The sequence below is a fragment of the Mus caroli genome, chromosome 17 (genome assembly GCF_900094665.2).
Source record: "Mus caroli chromosome 17, CAROLI_EIJ_v1.1, whole genome shotgun sequence".
Taxonomy (NCBI): domain Eukaryota; kingdom Metazoa; phylum Chordata; class Mammalia; order Rodentia; family Muridae; genus Mus; species Mus caroli.
Genome location: NC_034586.1, coordinates 43,632,404 through 43,648,513, shown reverse-complemented (window position 1 = coordinate 43,648,513; position 16,110 = coordinate 43,632,404). Strand labels below are relative to the sequence as shown.

At 49.9% G+C, this 16,110-nt stretch overlaps 2 protein-coding genes across 3 annotated transcripts in view; one reads left to right on the top strand and one right to left on the bottom strand.

The window, feature by feature from the left end:
• The window catches only part of Ubr2 (ubiquitin protein ligase E3 component n-recognin 2), an 83,107-nt gene extending 72,777 nt beyond the window's left edge, over positions 1-10,330 (top strand). For both annotated transcript variants that reach the window (XM_021185716.2, XM_021185715.2), the window contains exons 44-47: positions 3,062-3,139; positions 4,334-4,504; positions 6,095-6,196; positions 8,105-10,330. In XM_021185716.2, the coding sequence (XP_021041375.1) occupies positions 3,062-3,139; positions 4,334-4,504; positions 6,095-6,196; positions 8,105-8,246 (493 nt within the window). In that variant the 3' untranslated portion in view covers positions 8,247-10,330. The remainder of the gene's footprint in view (positions 1-3,061; positions 3,140-4,333; positions 4,505-6,094; positions 6,197-8,104) is intronic.
• A 4,662-nt stretch (positions 10,331-14,992) lies between these two features.
• The window catches only part of Prph2 (peripherin 2), a 15,601-nt gene continuing 14,483 nt past the window's right edge, over positions 14,993-16,110 (bottom strand). Inside the window, exon 3 of the mRNA XM_021149850.2 lies at positions 14,993-15,602. Coding sequence (XP_021005509.1) covers positions 15,390-15,602 — 213 coding nt within the window. The 3' untranslated portion in view covers positions 14,993-15,389. The remainder of the gene's footprint in view (positions 15,603-16,110) is intronic.

Below are 16,110 nucleotides of genomic sequence, written 5' to 3'. Positions count from 1 at the left end.
TGGCAGGAGTCAGACAAGAACAAAAGTGCCCTGCATCCTTGATACAGAAGAGAAAGGATGTTAGCTGTGTTTGGGGAACTTCTGGTGTGGGGAAACTGCTTTTAGAAATGTTGCTCTTCATCCTGGGTTTCTTAGCTGTTTTCCTCTTTTATTTCTTTTTTTTTTTTTAAAGATTTATTTATTGATAATATGTAAGTACACTGTAGCTGTCTTCAGACACTCCAGAAGAGGGAGTCAGATCTCGTTACGGATGGTTGTGAGCCACCATGTGGTTGCTGGGATTTGAACTCCGGACCTTCGGAAGAGCAGTCGGGTGCTCTTACCCACTGAGCCATCTCACCAGCCCTCCTCTTTTATTTCTTTTTATGCTGTTTCATTAGGAAGAATTCCAGATGGTCCAAATATCAGGCATGGTATAATGAGCTTCCATGGGCTGGATGTCTCTCCTGAGCAGAGGAGACAGTCCCAGCTGGTGAATTTAGGAGTCACCTGTCACGTGCAGGCTGTGGTTTAGTGGCTACTCACTGGAAGGGTGAGGGTGACTGTCCAGGAACCCCAGATAGCCTTGTATACTAAACTTCGCAGGCTCCCCTGTGCTCAGGACCCAGAGGCTGCTTAGAGCCAGGGGAAGCGGTGGCTGGATCTCAGGTGCGTGCTCTGGTTACCCCGCCTCTTTCCTGGAGGAAGGTTCCTAGCTGGACAGTGCATGGGCCCAGCTACCTCTATGCGCTGCTTTTTGTCTTTTTAAGATTTTTATTTATTTATTCTATGTATGTGAGTACACTGTAGCCATACAGATACAGATGGTTGTGAGCCTTCATATGATTGTTGGGAATTGAATTTGTAGGAACTCTGTTCACTCCAGTCAACCCTGCTCGCCCAAAGATTTATTTATTGTTATATGTAAGTACACTATAGCTGTCTTCAGACACACCAGAAGAGGGCATCAGAGCTCATTACAGATGGTTGTGAGCCACTATGTGGCTGCTGGGAATAGAACTCAGGACCTTAAGAAGAGCAGTCGGTGCTCTTACCCACTGAGCCATCTCGCCAGCTCCTCTATGTGCTATATATGTGTGGGGCCACCTGGGTCTTCCCTGCTCCTTGTCAGCTGGGAGGAAATCACTTGACTCCCACAGCATCCCCTAGTGCGGAGCCAGTCAAGACCAGTTCTTTTCCTATTTATTTCATCTGTGTCTGAGTATTAGTTGAACACTGTGCCTTAATTAGGGGTTCTGCTGCTATGAAGAGACGCCATGACCTTATAAAGGAAAACATCTCCTAGTGCAGGCTTACAGTTCAGAGGTTTAGTCCATTATCCTCATGGCAGGAAACATGGCATCTTGCAGGCAGACATGGCGCTGGAGAGGAAGCTGAGGGTTCTACATCTGGATCCCCGGGCCCCAGGAAGAGAGAGTGAGCCACTGGGTCTGACTGGAGCTTCTGAAACCCCAGAACTTGCTCCCTAGTGACACACTTTCTCCAGCCAGCCACACCTGCTAAGATTGCCACTCCTTCTGAGCCTATGGGGGCCATTTCCATTCAAACAACTGCACACTGGCTGTGTAAAACCTTCCTCTGGATCACACAGGTGTCTCACTGCTCAGGACTGCTGCTTCTGGAGTCTCCAGCCCCATGTTCCGAGAAGGCTGCCTGAGCTTGCTAGTACAAATCCAGAACCCAGAGCGCCTGCTGTGAGGGGTTGAACCTGTAAATGTCACTTGTCACACACACACACCCACACACACACACACACACACCCTTAGCTAGCAGTCTTCCTGTGGGACAGGATGTGTGCTTCTTAACTTGAAGTGCTGATCACAGTAATTGACAAGCTTTGAAAATATAGACAGCACTCCTGGCACTGTGCGTCTCTGAAGTTGGAGTTCTAGCCTGTGTGCTCCCTTTAAACTGCAGTGGATGATGATGGCTCGCTAGTGCTGTCCAAAGTACTAGAGAGTGGATACCACAGCTATGAGCTGTGGCTCACACTGAGAAAGAAGCCCTGAAGTACTGACTGGATTTGAACTTCTTTTTCCGAGTTTCTTGAGTCATAGAACCAGTGTAGCTGATAGAGAGGGAAGTTTAGTCCATTATCCTCATGGCAGAAAACATGGCATCTTGTATTCTTACAGTAAGTACACACTTTCTGACGTCAGTCCTGAAGTCGTAAGGGTGGGTTCTCCGATACTGCGCCATCAGTAGAAGTCAAGAGTGGGTGTTCTCACCTGCTGCTCCTTCCCGCAGCCACCAAACATTTGCTTAAATGGGCAGAGACTAAAGGCATCTCTGTCAACCTCGTCACTCATTCTGAGCACATCAGGTGAAGAATGGGAACTCCGAGACACTACCATCATAGCCCCATCCCCAGCTCCCCGCCCATGGGCTCCATTGAAAGAATCCAGACAAGACACATACAATGAGTGTAGGAGACAGAATTGGTTTGGTTTGGGCAATTTTGTTTGTTGTTTTGTTTTGTATTCTAACATTGTTGTTTATAGATATTGGTGCGGGCGTGCCACGCCTGTGTGGAGGTCAGAGGACAGCTTGCAGGTGTCCGTTCTCTCTCCACTCTGGGTTCCAGGAGTTGAGTTCAAGGGAGAGTCACTCTAGGTGGGCTTTATTCCATCCCTAAAGTCTCTGCAACAGAAAACTTCCCTTGACAGAGCCATTTGGATTAACTTGGGGAGACGGGGTGGGTGGGTCCTGTTCTTTACGAGGGAGCCTCCAGCTAGAACATAATCTTAGGCAGTTTAGATAGTTAACTGTTAATGGCCTTTCAGGTTTGTCTCCACCACAGTCAGAAATCAACTCTGCCCGCACTGCAGGTCCCTAGTTCTCCAAGCTGTCGTGGGTTACAATTGGGGGATTCATCCCCCTGACCCTCAGGCTTGCCGATGGTGAAGAGCAGCTGGGTTGCCTTCTCTGGCTTCCACCCGCCAGGCCATCGGCTGCTCAGTACACCTTCCCTTGCTCTACTTTGACTAAGCCAAGAGTTAACCTTGTGTGCTTATAACATGACCTCATATTTACCAAGTTCTTCTCCTTTCTCACTTCTTAGCTACCCCAGAGGAGCTAACAAACTGATAGACCTTCCAGAGGACTACAGCAGCCTCATTAACCAAGCATCCAATTTCTCGTAAGTTACTCTTTTGGTGCCCTGCCCCTCAGACCCTTCTGCAGACAGTCAGATGGGTTTGTGGGGGATCTTTGTTTTCACTGGGGAAGAGAAATCAGAAGTCCTTTCCATTTATTTATTTTATGTGTCTCAGTGCTCTATCTGCGTGTGCACCTGTGTGCAGAAGAGAGCATTAAACATATCCTCTTATGCATGGCTGAGAGCCACCCTGTGCTTGCTGGGAACTGAACTCAGGACCTCTGGGAGAACAGCCAGTGCTCTTATCTGCTGAGCCATCCAGCTATCTCTCCAGCCCTGCATTTGTGATTCTTTTTTTTTTTTTTTTTTGAGACAGGGTTTCTCTATGTAGTCCTGGCTGTCCTGGAACTCACTTTGTAGACCAGGCTGGCCTCAAACTCAGAAATCTGCCTTCCTCTGCCTCCCGAGTGCTGGGATTAAAGGCGTGCTCCACCACACCCTGCTGCATTTGTGATTCTTAAGGAGTTTTCCGTTTCTGGGTATCTCCTGCGTCTCCCTCCTTGCTCTGTAGACCCGTCACTCCGAGTGCTGTGCAGAGTCTCTGCCCTCTTTTACTCTGTTGATGTGCTAAAGCACTGACCAGAGCAACGTGGGGAGGAAAAGAGTTAACCTGCTTACAGGTTACAGTCTGTCACTGAGGGAGCTCAGAGCAGGGGCTCAGAGCAGGAACCTGGAGGGGGGACTGAAGCAGAGGCCACGGAAGAACACTGTCACTGGTTTGCTCCGTCTGCGTTCTTATATAACCTGGGCCCACCTACCCGTCATCAATTAGCCATCAAGAAGAAAGTGCCCCCACAGGTGTGCCCACAGGCCGTTCTAACAGAAGCCATCTCTTGTTTGGAGCTTCTTCTCTCCCCCTCCCCATGTGTCTGGGAAGCTAATATGGGTGTCTGTTGTGCGTCACTCCATTTAAGTGGCTGTGCTGCGGTACTTTGCACACTGTGTCTGAGATTTGTGCGTGACTGCAGACATCACTCTTCCCTGCCCCAGTAGTAGTTCCTGTTGTTCACACAGTGTTTCCATCTGCCTGTCCCCGATGTTGCTCCCTAGGTGTTTCTGGTAGGTGGTATTAGTGTGTGTCCCAGTGTCCTGTCACAGGATAGTGAATACTGACAGATTGTCTTCCAGGGTGCTCTGTGCCTGTTCCTTTGTAACAGTGCTGTCTTTATCTTCCAGGTGCCCCAAATCAGGTGGCGACAAGAGCAGAGCTCCTACTCTGTGCCTCGTGTGTGGGAGTCTCCTCTGCTCTCAGAGTTACTGCTGCCAAGCTGAGCTGGAGGGTGAGGATGTCGGAGCCTGCACAGCACACACCTACTCCTGCGGCTCCGGGGCCGGCATCTTCCTGAGGTAAGGCCTTTGGCTGGCCGTGTTCACCTGAGCACTTCCGGGACTTTCGAAGCCACTGTGCCACTGTGTGCAGACTACAAAGAGCCAGGGCTCTCACATTTCCCGTATGGCTGGTGATAGCTCCCAGCTGACAGCTCAGCTCCCCTTTGTGCCTCCTTAAATGTGGGGCGAACCCTGTCCCTCGTTTCCTCCCCAAATTCAGGTAAAGAGTTCCCCCATCAGGGACTGCAGAGACTGAGCACAAGAGCACCTGTATTCAGGTCCCAGCATTTGGGTCCGCAGTGCAGCTCACAACTGCCTGTAACTCTGGTGCTAAGGGCTCTGCTGCCCTCTGCTGGCCTCTGTCGACTCGCACACTTACACATACAGCATAAATTTGTACATCTTTAAAGCCCAGCATCATCTTTGCCTCTGTGGTGCTGTTAGGTTTCCTCTGAGGAGGCACGGGTTGCCACTCGGTCCTGTACTCAGATAAAAATACTTAGTAACTGTTGTGTGTCATTTTTTAACGAGTAATTTTCTCATAATGTGGAGGAAGCTGAGTAGTCTTTTATGTTTAGGAGTTAGCTGTCTTTCCCCACACTTAGCTATTTTAAATTCTGCGCTTGGAGCCCTGGGTTCTCGACACAGTCACTGTCTGCATCTGCAGCACATCATTGCCAGGTACATTCCCGCCGCGTGGCTCCACTGAACACTTGTGTAAAGAGTCCCTTCCCTTGTTCTCCTGAATTGGCACCTCGGAGGCTTACCTCCTCCATCTGCTAACCTAGGCCTAGGCCTGGGGACTTCCAGACTGCACACAGGCTAATCTAGGCCTACAGTGTTTCCAGCCTCTGAGACTTTCTGCTGAATAAGCTCACCCCTTCCTGGTTCTTTCTGAGCTCTGACTGGCTGCTCAGCTCAGCTGTTGTGACTCACACTCCTCTCCACGCTGACTGATTCAGACTGACGTCTCGGCTTCTGAGTTGCTCTGCTTGACCTCATGCTACCTTTGGCAAGCTCCTCTGATCTTCTGGCTCCTTCTCATTCTCTGACTCATTCTGTCTTCACCGTGTCTGCTTGCTCTCTCTTCAGCCTGTCTCTGTAAAACCCTCCCGGTAAATCTGCCTTCTCTCTTCCCTCTGGCTCCGCGCTGCTCTCTCAGGTAGCTTCCTCTTCCTCAAGAGAGTGAGGCACATCCTATTCTGTCAGATCTTTCTCTGATTCATAATTCTGTCTGCCACTCAATTAGACATCACTTCCAAACATGGCTGTGTCCTTCCACAAACTATGGAATTAATGGTATATCCTAAAGGCAAGTCTGTATTCCAGCAGAGGGGTTAAAGGTGTGTGCTAAAACGGAGCCGTACCACAACTAGAAACAGGTTTCTTTCCATAAGTAGCACAGTCTCAAGGTTCACAGTGGGATCAAGTCCCCTGCACCAGACTTGGGCAGATGCCTTGCTACTTGCAGGTATCTCTGTTACAGCTGCTCTCGCCTCCTGACCTGGCCTCTTGTGCATGTATTTCCTTTCATAGCCTTTTCTCTTTGAGTTGAATCAACATCATGTTACTTACATAAATGCACAAAGATGAATGTTCTCTCTACAGAGTGCGGGAATGCCAGGTGCTATTTTTAGCTGGCAAAACCAAAGGATGTTTTTATTCTCCTCCTTACCTTGACGACTACGGGGAGACTGACCAGGGACTCAGGTAAGGACCCAGCCTGGGGTTAGGAAGATGAGCCCCATCGAGAGCATGATAAGCAGGGAGGTCCTGAAGTCAGCTGGGCTGGTACCCAGGAGTGGGCTCTGCTGAAGGTAGCTTGTCACCCGTGGACTTGTCACCTGTGGACTCGTGCTCAAGGAGCACACCTGGCTCCTGCATTGCTGTGCCACCTTTGGAAAGCCAGGAGTGGGTGGGAGAGGGCTTGGTTGGTAAAGTGCCTGCCCTCATGTGGGCATGAGGACCTGGGTGTGACCCCAGGATTCATGTAAATGGCTGAGTGTGGGCTGCATACTTGTGACCTCAGTGTTGAGGAGGGGGAGAGGGAGGTGTTCCTCTGCCTCACCAAGTCAGTGAGCTCAGACAAAAAGCAAGAGACTGTCTCAGGAAACACACTGGCAAGTGACTGAAGAGGAAGACCCCTGAGGGTGACTTCTAGCTTCTGCCTGCGTGTGCACACAGCCAGGAGCACACCCACACACGTGCATGGCCACTCCCATGCAAACAGAAAAAAAATGGATTCTTTTCGAATGTCTGAGGGGATAACTTGGTGGGTGAAGTGCTTGCCTCCAAAGCCTGAGGGCTTGTATTCAGATCCCCGGCCCTCTCTCACCCTAGTGCTACAGGCAGACACAGGCCACCCCAGAGCTCATCAGCCAGTCAGTCTAGGCAAAATGGTGAGCTCTGGGCTCAGTGAAAAGGCCCTGTCCATGAGATGAGGTGGAAGGAGACAGAGAAGACACCCAACACTGGCCTCCGGCCTCCACACACCAAGCATGGCATATACCCCTGCACATACGTGCACATGTTGAGAATAAATTTTTAAGTTTAATATAAACAAAAGGGCGACGACTGTTGGCTGAGGTAAAGGCCTGCTTCAGGAGCCTGCTGACCAAGTTCAGTCACAGTCTCCCATAGAAAATGGAAGGAAAAGGGACTCCAGAGAGTGCCTCCAACTGCCACGTGTACACACATGGCAAAGGAGAGAGACACAGAGAGAGAATATGAGAATGAGAATAAAAACTTGAGAAACCCCCCATGAGGAACATAGATAGGACAGATGTGAGAAAGCCAAAAGACTGCTTTCAGTTGCCCATAGCATCCCCAGCATCAGCCCCACAGGTCCAGCCTGTGTGGCTCCCTTCAGGGGAGGCCTTTCCTGTCCTGATGACAGGAGACCAGATGTGAGTGCCCAAAGATATATGTGGAGAAGAGAATCACACTGATGCAGACGCAGCTGCCCTTGATGCTGCCTCTGCTGGGAACTTCCCGCTCACAGAGCCCTACTCCAAAGCTGCTTGGCCCCAGGGGATGAAGGACTAAAGCAGAGGTGACTTCCCAGGCTTGAATAACCAAGGTTGGGCTGTGTACCACCAAATACCCAGTTAACATGGGCCCAGCGGCAGCAGGCATCTAGTTACCCAGTTAACATGGGCCCAGGGGCAGCAGGCATCTAGTTACCTTGTTAACATGGGCCCAGGGGCAGCAGGCATCTAGTTACCTTGTTAACATGGGCCCAGGGGCAGCAGGCATCTAGTTACCTTGCTGAGGCTTCTAGGTGACAGCCCCTGTCTTGTCCTGTCATCCTTCCACCCTGTCCTTTGCCCCACGACCTTTTTACACATCACCCACAGAATAAAGAGCTTCTTAACTCAGACCTGGGCCAGCAGCCCTGTTTCCTGACCTCAGTCTAACTGTGTGGCACTGGAGTACCTACCTTTTCTCTTCAGCACATACCCACAACCCAACACTGTGCGTGTGCATGTGTGTGTGTGTGTGTGTGAACAGAAAATGCACAGTTGGAAGCTAGTGCTGTACACCTTTCCTGGCACAGAAGGGGTTGGGACATGAGGAATGGATAAACTGTGCCTATGAGTGACATGTGTCTCTTTCTAGACGAGGAAATCCTTTACATTTATGCCAAGAGCGGTTTCGAAAGATCCAGAAGCTCTGGCAGCAGCACAGTATCACAGAGGAGATTGGACACGCGCAGGAGGCTAACCAGACCCTGGTCGGAATTGACTGGCAGCATTTATAATCGCTCCTCTACTAAAAACTTGACTTGGAGTTTTGTAACACAGCTGGCTTTTCCAGAAAGACAACAGGAAATAAGTTCGGCTGAATCTATTTTGAAATAAATTCTTTATTTAAGCTTTTCTTCCCAGTTTTATTTTTTTAGTCTGGCTCCAGAGACTGATAAAAAGTCATTTTCTGCCAGATTTTATTGCTGTGTCCCTTAGACGGACGTTCCCTGGGTTGACAGCCCTTTCTAGACCAGAGTCTAGCTCCTTTGGACGGTGCCTGCTTCAGCTGCAGTAGCCTGAGCCAATCAACGTTGCTGATGGTGTCAAGCTTGCTGGCTGTCCACCAGAGGCCAAAAGGAGCCCTGGGGCCTGTCAGGAGGACACGTCCCACCATGGTTCCTGAGACTGAGATGCGGTTCACCTCTGGGACTAGACCTCACCTCCAGAGCAAAGCAAGTGAATTTGAAGACAGGACTTGCTTCTCCCTATGGCCTAGAGAGCTGGGGACTCTAACAGGAGAGCAGCTGGCTTTTCATGGCTGTAAATGGTTGGTCAAGACTTTTAGCTTTGAAAGCATTACTCAATTAAAGGGCTTTTTGAAATGTAAAGGACCTCCTAATTTTTCAGACTGTAGCCTTCTGCTCCAAGGCTAAACAGAGAGCGTGTGCGCACCCTCACTCAAGCAGACGGCAGCAGACAAGCAAGAGCTCGGCTGAGTACAGTGCTCCAAGCCTGCAATCCCAGCTCTAGGGATGATTAGGCAGCACTAGGAGTTCAAGGCTAGCTCCAACTGTGTTACAAGCTTGGGGCCAGCGTGGGTAACTTGAGGAGACCCTGTATCAAACCAAACAAAATCCAGAAGGCAGTGTTTTGAGCTGCCTGCCCTGCCCTGTCCTGCCCTGCCCTGCCCCGCCCCGCCCCGCCCCGCCCCGCCCCGCATCTGGATCAGATGTGTTGCTGCTTGTCTGCTGGTTGATGTAGGATATTCCTCAGACTGCACACAAACATCTGTTCTTTTTAGGTATTATTCTAAGAGCAGCCTTTCTAGAACTATAGCCACTTGAACTATAGCCACAGTTACGGCTCTGGCACACCGCACACCTATTTCCTCGTCTGACGGATATCCGTCACATTCAGAGAAGTCACATAGACATGGTGACAGCAGGTTCAGCAGAGGGATGGACTCCAGTCTCCAGGAACAGAAAGGGGCTTTCAGCTTTTCTAACCATCAAAGAACCTTTCACTCAGCCTTTCAAATCTCACCCACTCAGCTCTATCCATGCATCAGTGTCTCAGGAGAGTCAGACATCCAGACCAGAGGCTCAGAGAAATGCAGGTAGCACAGTCTCCAGGATCATGTGAGGAGCTGCCTCCCCTCCAAAGGATGGACTTCAGTTAGCTCTTCAGCGTGGCCCAGGCTCAGGACTGAGAGAGTTTGTAATGGGAAGCCCAAGCTAGATTCTCCGTGCTCGCCCTCTGTCTAGCCTTCCCTTGGCGGAGTCAGACTGGGCTGTGGATGATGATGCTTTCGACCATCACATGCCATTTCTTTAGATTTTAAATTCAGCTTCTGTTGGCTCTTCATCTTCCGTTCACAAGGCTTAACTGTAAAGTTATGGGAACACCTCTAGACTTGAGCCTAGTGCTAGAGCGCTTGCCTAGTGTGACTGAGGGCCTAGGTTCAGCCCTGGTACCAACCCAAAAGGAAAAAAAAATCATGAGCACAGCTTGCTTCTAAACAGGCTGAAAACATCTTCTGCTTTCTCACCTGACTCCACAGGAGCCTGGCATTAGCAGAGGTGACCCTGTGTTTCACTCCTGGGAACATCAGGGTCTGGGCAGTGACTTCCCAGGGAACGGCAGTCTTCACACTGTGGCAATGTCATGTCCTCCCCCTACCGACACGTCTTACTTCCACTTGTTCCGCATGTTTTTGTTGTAGAAATGTTTATATACCATGCTTTCCATATCAGGGGAGATCATGTGTTTAATAAATTGGCTATAATTTTAATATCTGTGGACAGTTGTAAAATTTGGAATGTATCATATGTAAAAATTTTAAAGATATTCAAATAAATGCTTTAGGTGTTGACATTGAGTTGCCTCCATCTTCTCCATGTCATTCGCACACACGGGGCCCCAGCAAAGCTCCCTGTGTCACCTTGCTGCAAAAGTGGGACAGCGATATTAGCCTAAAATTTAAGAAGCTTAAACTATTAGTGTCAGCTATGACCACTAGCCAGGCCACACTGACCTTCCGGGAGGCATGGGCGTTAGCTCAGCCCATGAAGTTTCCGGCTTGTCTATGAGAGTGGGAAGTCCAGGGCCCCTGGACCGCAGAGCAGTGCACAGCAGGTTTATGGGAGACTCTCTCGGCCTTGCCTGCTTCCCTGTGGGTCCTTGTTCTTCTACACCCACCCGACACTTGGCTTCTGCGATGTGTTCAAGAAGGAGACTACTCAAGAGTGGAATTCTGCTGTGTTCTCAGAATTCTCTTACCAGACTGAGTCAAAATACCAAGTTCTCCATGGGACACTGTCAAACACCAGGGTCTCCATTGGGCTTCCCACCTCCTGGTCATTAAGGCTAACTCCTGCCCTAGGCCAGCTGCCTCTCACTGACTGCTGGCTCGCTCTCTCTCTCCTCTCTCTCTCTCTCTCTCTCTCTCTCTCTCTCTCTCTAACTATATCTGGTTGGTTGGTTTGGGTTTGGTGTTTTGAGACAGGGTTTTTTTTCCCTGTGTAACCTTGGCTGTCCTGGAACTCACTCTAGACAAGGCCGGCCTCGAACTCACAAAAATCCAAATGCTGAGATTAAAAACGTGTGCCACCATAACCCAGCAGCTCTGACCCCACCCTTACCTGGGGATGTTTACTGAGGTATACTTTACGGACAAATTAACCCTCTTTAAGGATACAGGGTTGTTTACATCTTGGCAAATGCACAGTTGTTTAACCAGCACAGTTGAGAACTAGAACAGTCCCTGCAGAACATACCCTCACAGCCCTTTGTGGTCCCCTCCTCCCTGCCCTGAGTGTTGCCTCTCACTCCTCTGTCCTGCACCCTTTCCAGAATAGTAGGTGACTGGAGTCACATGAGGTGCCTTCCCAGCAGCTTCTCTGCTACTCGTGCATTTTAGAGCTGGAGAACATAGTTACTGAGCATTTGGGAAACCCTGAGTCCCATCCCCAGCACCACTAAAGCTACTGTAGCATTTACAACCTACATCCCAGCAGGTGGGTTGCAGAGGCAGGAGGATCAGGGGTCCAAGGTCATCTCAAGTACATGAGTTTGAGGCCTGGGATACAAGAGAGAGGGTTTCTAAAACTCTTTAAAAAGTCAAGTATGTTTGAGGGTCACACTTGCCTCTGGATGCTGATGGCATCCACTGTGCAGACCTTGGTACAGTCTCTAATTAAAGGCCTGGGTGATGTTTGGTGACCATCTTGTGATTACAAGCACTCCTATCTACATGGGAGCTTTGTGTGGACCCGGGGGTTTTTATTTCCTTGAGTGAATGGTTATGAATTTCCTTCCATCACGTTGCCCACTGCCGCCAGTCCTGTGTCCACAAATCGGGTACCCATCCAGGCCACTCGTGCATAGACTTCATACCTTCCACAGGTACAGCTCTGCCCTGACACACAGCCACCAAGAACTCCACTGCGCAGCTGGGCTGTGATGGCGCACGCCTTTAATCTTGGGAAGCAGAGGCAGGCAGGTTTCTGAGTTCGAGGCCAGCCTGGTCTACAGAGTGAGTTCCAGGACAGCCAGGATACAGAGAAACCCTGTCTCGAAAAACCAAAAAAAAAAAAAAAAAAAAAAAAAAAAAAAAAAAAAAAAAACTCCACTGTGCTAGTGGATAGTAACTGAGAAACCCTGATTGTTGTCGCTAAGCTGCAAACCTGCTGGGCTAGCATGCCGGGTGGGTGCTGGGTGAGGAGGGGCTGGGAGCTTGCCTAGCAGAGCAATAGCTAATCTTATTAGCCCATATTGAGGTTGCCTGGGGTTTACGTGGTGGCTTAGTTTTGAGCTGGAAGCATGTCAAGAGAAGTTGTAGGTTCTTACTGAAGCCGAGACGACAAACTCCCAGGATTCCTGCCTTTCTGGTCATTGAGCATAAGAAACCATCAGCTGTTATTTTACTAGAGACTGTTTGGAAAATAGAAAACTGGGCCAAGAGAATGATGACGTGGCCTTCAATCTCAATACTCAGGAGGCAGAGGCTGGTAGATCTCTGTAAATTCAAGACCACTCTGATCCACATAGCAAATTCCAGGCCAATCAGGGTTACATGGTAAGACTATCTCAAAAAAAACTAAAATAAAACTAAGAGGCTGGGTGTGAGGCTAGCCTAGTCTACACAGCAAGTTCCAGGCCAACTTGGGCTACAATGGACACAGTCTCAAAAAGAAGTCTGGACTGGGGATGTCGCTCAGTGGTAAAAAGCCCGTGCTAGGGTGTAGCAAATCCCCATCACAGCTTTTAAAAAGGAAGGCAGTCCCTGCTTCTGTCTTTGCCAGTTACCCTGTCTGGGGCTGCGCTGAAACAGCTGTTAGTGAGTTTGCACATGAGCTTGAGGAGGGACCAATGTCCCGTAAGGAAGAGCCTGGTTGGTACCAGAGGATTACTTGGACTGGTAAGTCACCAAAAGGAACGGTCATCCTGTCAACTCTTGGCTACCTAAAACTACTTCCAATGCAGTTTATCCTAAACCTCTGAGCCACGTAACTGTAACCCAGCCCCGGGGACGCCTACAGTTACCTATCTGGGAGAATGATTGTTTTAGAAATCCAGCATGGGCCGGGTGTGGTGGCGCACGCCTTTAATCCCAGCACTCGGGAGGCAGAGGCAGGTGGATTTCTGAGTTCGAGGCCAGCCTGGTCTACAAAGTGAGTTCCAGGACAGCCAGGGCTATACAGTGAAACCCTGTCTCGAAAAAAACCAAAAAAAAAAAAAAAAAAAAAAGAAATCCAGCATGGAAAAAGAGGCTTGATTGAGGGGGAGGGCCGTGCAGTGGGCAGGGTGTTTAAGACATGGTTTCCTCTGTAGAGCCCTGGCTGTCCTGGAACTCACTCTGTAAACCAGGCTGGCCTCAAACACAGAGATCCACCTGCCTCTGCCTCCTGAATGCTGGGATTAAAAGCGTGTGCCACCACTGCCCAGCTAAGACTTAATTTTTTTTGAAGTTATTATTTCTGCATCGATGGGAGGGTGCCACATATATGGAGACCCATGGAGGCCAGAAAAAGGAATCAGATCCTGAAGCCGGGGTTAGAAGCAGCTGTAAAATTACACCTGCGGGTGCTGAGAACTGTCCATGTGTACTCTGGACGGACAGCAAGCACTCTTCATCGCTGAGCCCTGTCTCTAGCCCTGACCCCAACTCTATTTATTTAAAGACTGGTCTCATGTACCGCAGACTAGCTCTGGATCTTACTATGTAGTACAAGATTCCATTGAACTGATCCTCTGGCCTCCACCTCCCAAATGCCAGAATCAGAGAGACATGCACTGCCGGACCTGGCTCCTGCCTTTTTAAACAGGTACTGGCTAGAATTTGACATCCTGTGATGTATGCTGTTGAATAGACGGACAGTCACTTAACAGTGATTTTCATACAATATAGTTTTTAATATCTCTTAATACGATTGTTGACAGCATAGTTAGAAATGGGTCTAGAGTACCTTTCACCATAGTCTCAGCCCTCCTGAGAGGTGACGGCAGGACCCCGAGGGTCCCCGCCACAGATGCCTGGCTCAGCATCTGGGCCATTCCTTGCTCTGAGAGACTCAGAATACTAACCAACATTGGGGCCATAGTTCGTTGGGTGTACCAGCATCTCTAATCTGGTCTTCCCCCTGAGAGAGTTAGAACCACGCAGCACAGGCCAGAAGCAGCTGAGCCCTGTGGGATCTGGACACCATAGTCTGGGTGCCACCAAAATCATAGTTTTGCTTCCCCTGAGAGCTTGCCTGACATTCCCAGAAGAAACAGCAACTTTCCACACACGCTAGCTCGGAAAGATGACCCGTCTCCAGAATCTTCTAGATATGGAAGCATTCCCATAGTGCTTTGTGGGAGGGAAAAACAGAAGCTCCCAGGGGCCCTTGCCCTCCTGAACAGTGCAGTCCACAAGGACTGTTGTGGCCATCTGAGACCACCAGGAGGCAGGGCTTGGTCCCCAAGTGGCAGATTCTTTTTTTTTTTTTTTTTTTAGATTTATTTATTTATTATATGTAAATACACTGTAGATGTCTTCAGACACTCCAGAAGAGGGCGCCAGATCTCGTTACGGATGGTTGTTAGCCACCATGTGGTTGCTGGGATTTGAACTCTGGACCTTTGGAAGAGCAGTCGGGTGCTCTTACCCACTGAGCCATCTCACCAGCCCAAGTGGCAGATTCTTAATTGATCACCACATCTCTCCCACAAAGGACAGCAAACTAACCCGGGACCTTCTCAGGCAGTGGCTCACCCAGCACTTGGTGAGTGGAGGATGCCGGAACATGCCGGCTAGAGTACGTGACTGAGAGTCTGGGAGTGGGGCAGGTATGGGACACTCACTGGGTTTTACTAAAGGAAAGTTTTTACCTCCTGCACCATCTATGAATTTCTATGTGGAGGTAACCCTCGAGACTCCAATACTTTTTAAAAAAATATCATTGCTTCTCCCCCATTGTGTAACATGAAACAAATAATGACCAGCCTGTTAACCCTATCATTAAGGAAAACAAACAACATGGCCCTTAGAGTTTTCTTATTTTCACCTTGCTTTTATGTTTCAAGTGATGGTTGGGATGCAGAACTTGTAGCTTAAAAGAGGCAGACACTACTGAGGAGGGGAGAGGCCCTTGGTGTGGCCAGTCACCTATGAGAGATCTGAACTCACACTTGGACAGAGCCCTGGACTGGCCAGTCCTGTGAGCGTTCAGTCCTGGCCATCTGCTGCATTGTTCAGTCACTCACATCTGGAGGCAGCCGTTTCACAAATGTTTGTAACCTGCCCTAAGGACCCTGAACTTCAAGGCCCACATCAAGGAGAGTCAGTAGGTGACCAGCTTTCTCGGGAAATTTGGACTTTCAGCTGGATAAAGGGGGTATCCACAGTCCCTGCAGTCCACTAAGTGTTGAGGAGGGGGAGAGGCCTCAGGCCATCAGCCAGCCTCTGGAGCTGGGCCTGCGTCTGCACCTTCAGCCTCCACCTGATTGCTCTTGCCCAGCTTCTTAAAGCTTTCCAGAAAGGCCTTCCAGGTCTCGGGCACGCTCTTCTCCAGCAGCCAGCCCTCACTCTCACACTCGGGGTCCTCCGGGTTAGACACACTCTCCAGCGCTGTGTGGAGGTAGCGGAGTCCGGCAGTGATGCTCACCTGGTAGGGAGAGAGGAGACTTAGAGCAGACATGAGGCTTAGCTAGGAGGGCTGTTAGGACAACGTGAGCAGTGGCAACTCACATCTCCCTGGATGTGGGGCTGGAACAGATGGTCACATTTCGACCCATCCCACCCTGGCCTCCCTTCCAACCCCCTGGAGGCGTTTAGAACATTTGATACTTTCTGCCTAGATCATCATGGCTCTTCAGTCACCTGTTAATCCAGAGCCGACCCCAAGTGACCTGTGCTGTGCCTACCCCTCCTCTTCCTTCTTCCTGCCCTTCCCCCCACCACATCGACCACCCCAGTGCTTCACTCCATAGTCCACTATCATGGTGTGTTTCTTTGTCCATAAGAATGTCAGCAGCGAGCCGGGCGTGGTGGCGCACGCCTTTAATCCCAGCACTCGGGGAGGCAGAGGCAGGCGGATTTCTGAGTTCGAGGCCAGCCTGGTCTACAAAGTGAGTTCCAGGACAGCCAGGGCTACACAGAGAAACCCTGTCTCA